This window comes from Chroicocephalus ridibundus, chromosome 12 (assembly GCF_963924245.1).
Source record: "Chroicocephalus ridibundus chromosome 12, bChrRid1.1, whole genome shotgun sequence".
Classification (NCBI taxonomy): domain Eukaryota; kingdom Metazoa; phylum Chordata; class Aves; order Charadriiformes; family Laridae; genus Chroicocephalus; species Chroicocephalus ridibundus.
This window is the reverse complement of record NC_086295.1, coordinates 7,606,402-7,616,958: the sequence shown is the minus strand read 5'-3', so window position 1 is coordinate 7,616,958 and position 10,557 is coordinate 7,606,402. Positions and strand designations below refer to the sequence as shown.

The window sequence follows — 10,557 nt, the reverse complement described above, 5'->3', positions numbered from 1 at the left end:
CAAAAGGAGTTTGGCACCAAAGCTCTGAGCTGCAGGGCTCAGCTCCCCTGTACGCGCTAAACCAGGAGCCGCCTGGCCGGGGTGGCCGGGTGCTGGGCAGTGCCCACCCTACGCCCCCCAGGAGCTGGGCTTCCCAAACCGCTCCCCAGCCAGGGTGTCATTAGGGCACGCAATCGAGCGACTCAGGGGTAGCATAAAGCAGTTTTTCCCTGTTAAATTAAAGTAACTTGATTTTGTGGAATTTCGAGTTCAAGCCCATGGAGGATGTTAAGCTGAGAGATGAAAGCTCCCCAGCAGCGTTTTTGCAAGAAGTTACCATGAAAGACAAGATTTTTGTGATGCTACGAAGACTTGATAGAAAAAAAATATGGAAGACTATCTATAGAAAAAAAAAATAGAAATCTTTATTTTATCACAAAATTGACTTTTACCACATTGACTAGAAAGATTCAGATAATGCACAAATTGCTTTACACATTGTAATATGGCTACATTTACATGTCTGAGTATAACAGCAGAGGAAAACAAATAAAAAGAATGCAGGAGACACACCATCAAATGCTAAAAATCTTGTATCATTTCAGAATCTAAAAAAAAAAATAAAAATAACCATTCTTGGTTATATATATAAACCTGTACTTGAAACTGCGTCAGTGGGAAAAATCGACTAGTGACCATAATAGCTAACTTACAGTATGACATGCAGGGCAGTGACAGCTTTAACCTTTAGATACAGGTGTTGAAATCTCCACAAGAAGTAGACCTCTTGGAAATGTTTAGGATCCTTATTTCCTGTGGTTCTTTGAAACCTACATTTTATGTTACTCATATGATGAAGTAACTATCCTGTTAGGATAATCATCATTTAATAGTGGCAGAACCCATAGGATTCCAGTGATTCCATTTACGGATAAGGCCTTTCATGCAATAAAAGACCACTAAGGTTTTACAATAAAGGTGTGATAAAATGGCTTGTGTGGGAGTTGGAGGCATGAAACTCTATTGGTATGAGCAGAGTCTGTGGCAGGCACAGTATTGCAGCAATATATTGATTTGAACCGCACAGTTGAAATCAAAGTACTGTGCAGGCATGAGGAACAAATCCTGGTATATACCTTTGTCCTTATTTCCCTTTTATTAAGGAAGTGAATAACCTTAGGGAAAGTATACTTCTTGAATTATCCTAATTTTTAAGCCCTGTTATTAGCCTTATTACAGACCGCCAGCTTACTTCTCAGTTTAATTCATGACACTGATCATTTGATAAGGACTAAGCGAGTTTCTTTTCCCTTAGGCTGACTCCTCGAAGCTCTTCAACTCTGAGCTAACAGGGCCAGTTCAGTCGTGGCTGTTGTTCCCTCGGGTGTCCTATATGATCCCCACAAACTGGAAACCAGCTCTTTCCAAGGTAGCCCGTTGAACAGCTTGAGGCTGCAGTAATTTCACTGTGCCCTCTACAGAGCTATACAGAACACTCTGCCGCTCATTACCGAGCTCTACCCTGTACAGTCCCTCGGCTGCACTAAATCAGTATATTTGGATAGGTATATGAACACGCGTGGTATTTTTCTTTCCTTTTAACATCGCTAAGTACAGCTGAACTAACTAACCACGTTTTTCCAATAAAACAGTATGGGTTCTTTTCTTGGTACTATTTCTGGCCGAGCAATTGTTCAAGGGACTTGTGTTGCAGTTTCTCCACTGGGTACCCCAGGCTTTGACTTTCCCAGTCCATGCATAGTTGTTCAGAGAAGGCAGCAGCAGGCCTGCCATTTATTTTCTGTGAGCTGCATTAAAGAGAAAAAGAATCTATATAGCGATCGGTTATTTAAAAGCAAACAGCACTGCATAAACTTCAGTTAAAGGAGTCAATACCCTTAGTCAGATTACACTGGGTGATTTTTTTCCTGTGGTGTTGGCCAGCAAAAAAATATCTCCCACAGTATTTAAATGTCACTAATTTGAGAACTTAATTCTAGATCAGATTCAGTTTTCCAATTTAGATTGTTATGCAAATAAGCTTCTTTGATAGCTTATTTGTATAAGCTTCTGAGCAAAGAAAATCTTACATTCAATTTTTGAATCATCAATGTATAATAAGTTGCAACATTGCATGACTATTTACAAATAGATATTTCTTTTCTTTGTCCTTCTGCCTAAAGTCAAGTTTTCTTATTTAAACTCTGTAGCCTACTGGTGTACTGTTCCTTCACTAGGGCATTTTCTTTTTAATCTGTACATCGATGCTTAAAATGAAATGCTACTTTTCAGGAAATATCTTCTAGAAATGCAGTGGAGAAGTTATATTGCAGCAAAATAATGGCTATTATTTCCTCCAACAGTATATATATTTTGATTTCCCCATTTCTGACCTGCATCATGCACAGAAGACATGCTCTCTTGGAATTTAAAACTAGACAGCTAACTTCAGAGCCATAAGCTGTATAAAACTTGTCTTAGTACATGGAATATTTTCTGTTAAAAGTAACAAAGTGTGATGGCATTTAATAAATCTCACATTGTGAGGATAAAGCTTAGAAAAACATCTGTTCTCTTACACTCACAGTTCTCTGAAAATTCTAAATGAGGTTCAAAGAAAAGTCTCATGTGCTCAGGAGGCCCTTATGCACGTACCTTATCGTCTGTGAAATGCAATGGGAAGCTCCCGGTTTGGAATCAGTATTCCCGAATGGAGTGTTTCTACTGGTTTGTTGTCAGTTGCTACAATTCGGTATTTGCGAATGAGCTGAAAGACAAACATTTCAGTTAGCGTGCTTTGCCTTCTAGATCTTCTGATGAGGTTAAACGTTGAACAGCCAGGCATTGCGATGCCATTTTAGAGTATTTACCCAGCAAAGGGCCAAGTGAAGCTGTAGCTCTGCTACGCGGCGCCCGATGCACATCCTCTTCCCAATGCCAAACGGAACATGAGAAAAAGGATTGATTGAGTTCTTCTGAAACCAGCGCTCCGGGTTAAACTGAGTCCAGCCATTAAAGTACTCTTCATTGCAACCCAGGGCATGGCTATTTATCATTAGCACGGTCTATAAACAAAGCATTAGAAAGAGTCTCATTACAAACTGGCTTAGAGCTACCAAGTGAATCAGCTTGTTGATGGAAAAAAATAACGCAACAGTAAAGGCGAGGCCGTTTCTTCGGAAGATGTCGTGTCATCCTCTGAAGATAAATTCACAGAAATGGTCATAGTTTCCTCAGAAAATCATAGGAAAGTCTGAAAAAATTTTTGAAATAGCACACCAAAATATTTTTGTCTAAATCCAACAGCAGTGCTGGCAGGTATGATTTTCAGTTTATAGGAATTCTTGGTGTGAATTCCTCATTCTGTATCCTGGGACTTGTCTCTTGGGAAAGTCATTTTGAGACTGAAATACGACCAACTTCTGTGGTTTACAGGACAGTTAATCAATGACAAAATATCATAGTAATTAATTGACTTACCCCTTTGGGCAGTACATAATCTCCCAGAACCATTTCCGTGTGGATGGTGCGAGTGGTAAATGGCACCGATGGTGTTAATCTACAGTGAAAAAAACAAAATGGGTTAAATTTCCAGCATTCCTGTATCTATCATAGTTTACCTTAAACAAGAAGGTGAACAAAATTATACATACTAGAAAATTCTTTCTCCCTAGCTGGTAAAAAACTTTGTGACCATTTCGCTTTTTGCAAATTATTTGAGAATTTTACCTCATGGATTCTTTCAGGCATGCTTTTAGGTAAGGCATGTGCTTCAAGTTCTCAGCACTTGGGCTCTCATTAGCAGCCAAAACACTTTGTATTTCCTGGAAAAGCTTCTGCTGAACATGGGGATTGCGTGAAATGTTATACAAAGCCCACAGTAAACTATTGGCCGTCTGAAACAAACCAAAAAGAATTGTAAGACCTCCATTTGTGGTGACAGAAACAAGAAGTTGCCAAAAGTTCAAAGCACCATTTATGGCTGGTCACTGCCTTATGGTATTTTGTAAACCTAAGGGATTACGAGCCATCCCAGTTGTTCTCTAGGAGTAACGAACAGAAGAAAGACTCTAGTGATTTCAGGTAAAAATTCACTTGCAATTAGGCCACTGAAGCAACGACAGGATTAGCTCACTCCCAGATGTTGTGATGGTTAGGTTATGGAAGAAAGCAGGGAGTTGGAAGGATGCTAATTTTAACAGGCTCTCAGAAAGTCAGGTTTACCGTTTCAACTCCGGCAATCTGGAGCTCTGCAATGGCAGCGTACAGCTCCTTCTTGGAAAGTTGTCCTCCAGAATAGATGTCACACAGGAAATCCTCCTGAGGGTTTGCGGAGTGTTTTTCCAGTCGACAGTCAATTGAGTGCTTGGCTGAGGAGGGAGAAGCAGGAGGTAATTAATGGAAAAATCACTAAAAATACTATAAAAATAAAATTATGTCTCACATGCAGGACTTTAAAAGAAGATATCAAGCTGTGCTCCTTTTTTCAAGCAATGAGCTCCTTTTTTCAAGCAATAAATAATGGCATTTTCCCTTTTTAGACAAAAACTCAGTCACAAAAATCACTTCTGAAGGACCTCCTGCAAACTATTAGGAAGTCTGCTTTCTTAAACTAGGAAAGGAAATCAGTGATGCGTTGAGTGAAATATTTAGCAAACAGAAATACAAGTGTGTAAAATTTATTAGCTTGGATGTTCAAAGGGGATTAAGGTGTTAAAAAAATCAAAGACACTTAGCACACAGACTCCCCAAGGGGAAACTTAAGCCTTTGATTTACCAGGGGAAGGTAAAAATAGATGCCAAATTTCTACAGGATTTTTTTTTTTAAATATAAAGGACTAGATTTTTGCCCACCCTTTTTCATGAATATCCCAATTGTTAAGACCAGTTCCTAGTATGGAGCTATTCATATCAAGTGAAGGTGTCAAACTGGTTTTTCTGATCAAAAGTGGTTTAGAGTGTCTTTCTTAAAACCATAAACTAAGAAGCAATAAAATAAATGCACGTGTGGCTGGCATGACCTAAGGTCCTGACGTATCAAGAACTCAAATACCTAAAAGAAATATATCACTCAGCATTACAATCATCCAAGTGCCAAAACCTTTCTTAATCTTTAGCTATAACTGTCACCGTCTAGCAAAATATTGAAAAATATAAACTTAACTTCATATTTGGAGTTAGAATAATTTTTGTAACCTTGAAGGCCAATTCATGTTAAATAGACAGAAAATGTTGTCAAAAAGCCAAACTGTACTTTATGATTTAAATTGCTTTGGTTTTTAAGACTTACGACTATATTCCTGGTTGTTCACAAAACCTATCACTTTTTTTTTTTTAGCAAACAGGCTTTTGTTGCACGTAAAATTCTTGTTTCTCAAGAAAACAACTCCCTTTGAGGTCCCTTTGAGGGAAGCTCCTTTTCCCACTCATCGCCTTTAAAGAAATTATACACTTTCTGGCTGTTTACTTTTTTGACAGATTGAAGTGGACTCACGATGTTTCTGGCTCCCAGATTTCTGGGGCTTCCCTGGGGATTGAGTATTGCCCCACAACCAGACCTAAGCGTCACTCATAAGAAAAGCAGCGCTTCCATGCTTGGAACAGGTTTGCGGTTAGCTGCAGCAAAGGTGTCTCAATCTGTGCCGAAGGCAGCAATTAACAGCAGCGTAGGGCAGTAGCAAGTATGAAGAAAGTTAAATCAACCAAGTAGGAAACAGATATGAAGGGAAAGGAGACAAATCGTGTTTAAAACAATAACCTGTTTTAAATATATCATCCCATGCTTTAGTATGAGCTTGCCAAACTTTTGTGTTCAGACCCTTGTGAAGTTCCACGGGGGTCACCATCATCATTCCAAAAGTAGCCATCATCTGTTGCGGAGAAAGAGTTTTTGAAATCTTTCTTTAATTCATATACTTGTAATCTCTGAACAAAATTAGACTGTAAAGTAGAAGGCAATTTTCAGGAAGTGAGGATTCTGGCAGATTTTCCATCCTGGACAGAAAGGATGGGTCTCAACCTACATAGACCGTATCCAGCTAAAAATGAGGGACAGCCAGTGGAGGATGGGAGGCTTCTCCAGTAGGTGATTCATCCTATCTATTTTAGGCACCTGTTTTAGAATGGGACAAGCCACCCTTTGGCAGCGCCTCTCTCTCCCTTGACAACAGATGGAGCTAAAAAACTAGGCCGGGCTAGATGCCTATATTTTAGATGGCTAAAATTAGGCAGAAAACTATCACCGGTGTCCAAGTTGCAGCAAAATACAGAGCAGGTGTGCTTGCAGGAATGACTAACCGCCAAATCCAGAGTATTTGCATAATCTCACACACTCCAAGAGACACACCCAAGGCACAGCAGTGTTGCACAACAGGTGTCTCAGAGGGAGAGGAAAGTTAACCAACCGACCAACCCACCCCACAACTATATTTCCAGCATTACCCTGCTGTCCATACAGCATTTGCCCCCTACAAATTTAGGTGTTTCATAATGGGACAGTCAGATGGTCAGTACTAGCATTGCACATCTGAGTGTTGCCTTGGATTGGGCCCCAGTAAAGCCTCTTCCGTACCGTTTTTACAGCCTTGATGAAGTTCAAACTTTCTTCTTCTACATCCTGCTGTAGGAGTCCAAACCTCTTTCCATACAGCACCAGGCAGATACCTGTTGTTAAGCAATATTATCATTAAATGGTACAAACAGAAGGGTGCACGGTGTCTACCATTTATTGTCAAAGAATGGCTTGGATTATCCTTCTGAAAAATGTTCCCTGTTCTATGATACCCGCCTCTGAGAACAGCCCTTCAAAACACCTGCACGTTTGCCTCAGACCCGAGCAGCAGTATATCAAGCTAAAATGCCCGTACAGCAGCACATTCTTCACAAATAAGAATCCCCACGGATCCCCTCACATGAGCAGCAGGTCATTCTCCCACGCAGGGCTGGCATATTTGGCAAGTAAGATATTCGGCAAAGCTACTGGAGAGAATTGAGTCGCAGGAAAAGAGGTCCTGAAGAGGCTATCTAGTCCAGCATTTCCTAGCCCTTTCCACAGCCAAAAAACACTTGCAAACACTGGCAGCATCCCACGCTCCACAAGTTTCCACCTCTTTCCCTTGCTTTTTTTTTTTTTTTTTTAAAAAAAGCTGTCAGTTCCTATTTCTCCCTTTCCAAATGCAGCCATGACCACTGACCGTGGAAAAAAAACCACTTTCAGGAACTCAGTACACAGGTTGCTGAGATGAGACAGCCACGAGCAGACAGGTCTGGCAGAGATCTACACCCAGCCTTCCCTCCTTATTGGGAACCACTGATCCCATTTCTTCTGCCCTAAGTCGTCCCTGGCAGATGGTTCCTGACTGTACTCTGAAAGGTTTCTAAAGACGGAGGCTCCTGTCTTGGTAACTTACTCCAGTGCTTCTCAATCCCAATGTAAATGTTTTAAATGGGATTTTCCAACCCTTGTCTACTATGAATACTTTCTCACTGCTATTGGATCATTTAATTGACCTTGTGCTGCTGATAATTAACAACTATCAGATGGACAAAAATGGTCATGTGGTATCTGATCCCATTCTAGATAAATGCATTGTGATTCCCCCAAGTTCTGGATTTTTAAGTCACTATTTTTGAATTTCTTTACAAGCCACGTAGATAGCCAGTCAGAAGAGTTTGTATAGCTGCTGGTGAATTTTGCAGGGAACTACTGATAGTCCCGTGGCTTTTCTGCAACCCGCTTTCCATGGTTAGCTGATAGTTTGGAACTAATCAGCCTACACTGTCATCACTGATCGTACTTTAACTGAAATGCCATGGCGGGTACAAAATGCATACCATTCTCAGGCAAAAAACAACTTACTTTCAAATGACCATTTGTTGAATTCTGAATAAACATCTTCCATTTGTCCATTGTGGTCACAAACATCATCTATTCTGTGCATGAAGTCCTCCAGGACCTAAGTGGTGGAGAGGAGAGAAAAGAAGGGAATAAAATGACATCAACTAGTAAAAATCCTGTGTAATTTAACATTTCAACTGTCTTTTAAATAGGTAACAATCTCACCTACAAGAGGAAGCCTTATGTTTCCTGTTCTTTGAACAAGATCCAATCTCACCCTGTGTTAATATATGTTTGGATTTTACACGACTCTCATGCTATTACTGCTTGTACTTTGACAAACTGAGCTTTCCTCCACAGGAATTAAATGCTTCAGACTGACGCTGGGATAATACTGGAGTTTCACAATAAAGAGTATTAAACTGTGTGTCACAGATGCTCCTCAAACTCAGTGAGGAACACAGAAGTTAGAGAGGAAGGTATTCCCTGGCAGGAGGAACGTAAGAATGAAGCAGTGAAGGCAAAAAACACTGAATGCAAGAAAAGTAAGCAAACACTCTGTTTGCTGGAGCCCATATCATTGTGGAATCATCTTACTGTTCTGTGGAGCCAGACAATCTCAACTACAGGTTTCTGTGTGGTCTTGCTTTTGGTCAGACCCTGATAATCAGTTTGTACTTATTATTCCCCGAATGATTTCAGAGTATTAACTCATGGTTTTAGCACCGCAGAGCAGATCAACAGCTATCCAGGTAAACGACATCATTTGATCTGCTTTTATTTCCCAGGTTTCCAGGGGAGTGGGGAGAGAGAAAGAGTTTCTCAAAGCGCCGTACCTCATTGATTGTGGTATCCAGTTTCATAACTTCCCTGGGTTTCATTAATTTCTTTTGAAAGGCACTTCTTACCCTCTGCCAGTCCTTTCCTTCCCTAGATTGAATTAGGAACAGCTAGGTTGAAATCAGAAAGGCTTAAAGAAGAAAGCAAGCAGTAAAAAACCACCCAAACCCACAGCATGTGCAACAAAAGCAGCATCTCCCGGGCCGCTCGGAAACCATCTCCCCCTGCACCTTATCCAGGCCCCCCCGGGTGCCGCAGGTGCCACTTACAGGATCAGCAGCCCGTAGCCCTCGTCGCGATAGTCCCGATAGGCTTTCCAGGGCTTGATCTCCAGGCGCTGGGGACAGGCGCTCTCCCGGCGGTACAGGGCTTCCAGGAGGCAGGGGGCTGCGATGTGCACCGAGTCGAAAGCCCCCAGCTTCATGCGGAAAATCTTGCCAAACCTCCTGTGGTACTCAGCCTGGGGGCGCAGAAGGGACACACACACCCCCCATGCCCCGGTGAGTGCCAGGAGCTCCCCTGCCTCCCCCCCGTCCCCGCCGCAGCATCCCCATCCCTCCGCCCGCCTCACCAGCGTCTCGTGCTGCCGCTTGAGCCCCCCCTTCCAGAGGACGTCGGGCAGGCTGCCCATCAGCGGCCAGCTGGGGGGCCCGGGCAGGGCGGCCAGGGGGTGCCCGCGGCCCCGGGGAGCGGGGGTGGCCGCCGGCCGCGGGGCGCTGAGGGAGGAGGCGAGCGAGCGCGGCGCGGGGGCTGCGCGGCCGGCGGGGCCCATCGCGGCGCGGCCGCAGGTGAGGGCGGGGTGCCGGAGGAAGATGCTGCAGCCTCCCATCGCCGCGCTGACAGACGCCCATCCGCATATATGTATATATATAGCACCCGGGAGGCTCGCTGGACTTTCATCGGGGGCCAATGGGAGCCCGGGGTGGGGTGAGGTGGGGCCGGCTGGCCCGGCCCGGCCCGGCCCGGCCCGGCCCGGGGAGGCTGCGGGGCAAGCGGTTCATGAAAGGGTTCAGGCGAGGCAGGAGGGCACCGCGCCAGCGCCGGCAGCGCCGCCGCCCGTGGAGCTTCCCCGGGGGCTGCCGCGGCTCCGGGCCCCGCCACTGGCGGCGCTTCCCCGGGGGCTGCCGCGGCCCCGGGCCCCACCGTCCGCGGGGCTCCCCGGGGGCCACGGCGGCTCCGGGCCCCACCGTCCGCGGGGCTCCCCCGGCTCCGGGCCCCACCGCCCGCCGGGCTCCCCGGGGGCTACCGGCAGCCCCGACCCCGCTTCCCGCGGAGCTTCCCCGGCGGCTACAGGGGGCTACCGGCGGCCCCAGGGGGCTACCGGCGGCCCCGGCCCGACGGATAGCGGGGCTCGCCGGGCGCTACCGCGGCTCCGGGCCCCGGCGGCCAGCGCGGCAGGTAGCGGCACCCGCTCCCTGGCGTCCGTGCGAACGGTGTCATTAAGCAATTTCCCTCTCACGCTTTTACTATTTTTATTTTTTTTTTAATTCGGCTTTTTAGGGGGGCGAGGCGGCCGGGGCGCATCCGTATGAAGCGGGGGGGGGGGGGGGGCTGTGGTGTACACAGTGCAATGCACAGGTGGCTGAAGAGTTCAGTCTTCCTTCAGCGTTTGCACTTCGAAATGATGGAATGAAAAACGCAGGGAGCTGAGGAATAACAAGTTGTGGTGGGTGGACTGCTCTTCCCCTATCTGGCTGACTAACCACCTATTTATGAAAAGGGCATGTGAGTGCATCATCTGAGAAGGCAAAATTCCCTTCGCTGTTAGTATTGGCAGCCATTAAATTCTGACCAAAAAAAAATAATCAGTTAATGCCATGAGTCTTTTAATTGGAAACTGCACAGTAAGCCTCAGAGAGAGCCAAAGGTTTTCACGCTAAGTGAAGGCAGGAGAGGTGCTA

At 44.9% G+C, this 10,557-nt stretch overlaps 1 protein-coding gene across 1 annotated transcript; it reads right to left on the bottom strand.

Moving 5' to 3' along the window:
• Window positions 1–427: 427 nt before the first annotated feature.
• Window positions 428–9,485, bottom strand: LOC134522631 (1,25-dihydroxyvitamin D(3) 24-hydroxylase, mitochondrial). The gene is made up of 12 exons (XM_063350446.1): window positions 9,228–9,485; window positions 8,926–9,116; window positions 8,653–8,746; window positions 7,838–7,934; window positions 6,551–6,642; window positions 5,738–5,849; window positions 4,204–4,349; window positions 3,709–3,875; window positions 3,460–3,538; window positions 2,850–3,044; window positions 2,635–2,746; window positions 428–1,787 (listed from the first exon to the last, which is right to left on the bottom strand). Exons 1-11 carry the CDS (start codon window positions 9,483–9,485, stop codon window positions 2,636–2,638), a joined length of 1,542 nt encoding a protein of 513 aa, XP_063206516.1. The 3' UTR covers window positions 428–1,787; window position 2,635.
• Window positions 9,486–10,557: the final 1,072 nt, after the last annotated feature.

What these genes read in the sequence shown, in the direction of transcription:
- LOC134522631 (XM_063350446.1), bottom strand. Translation starts at nt 9,485, where the DNA reads ATGGGAGGCTGCAGCATCTTCCTCCGGCACCCCGCCCTCACCTGCGGC. An exon ending in GGCTACGGGCTGCTGATCCT is followed by an intron (nt 8,747 to 8,925) that starts GTAAGTGGCACC and finishes AATTCAATCTAG; the next exon opens with GGAAGGAAAGGACTGGCAGA. An exon ending in TTCACTTGGCCCTTTGCTGG is followed by an intron (nt 2,747 to 2,849) that starts GTAAATACTCTA and finishes TTTGTCTTTCAG; the next exon opens with CTCATTCGCAAATACCGAAT.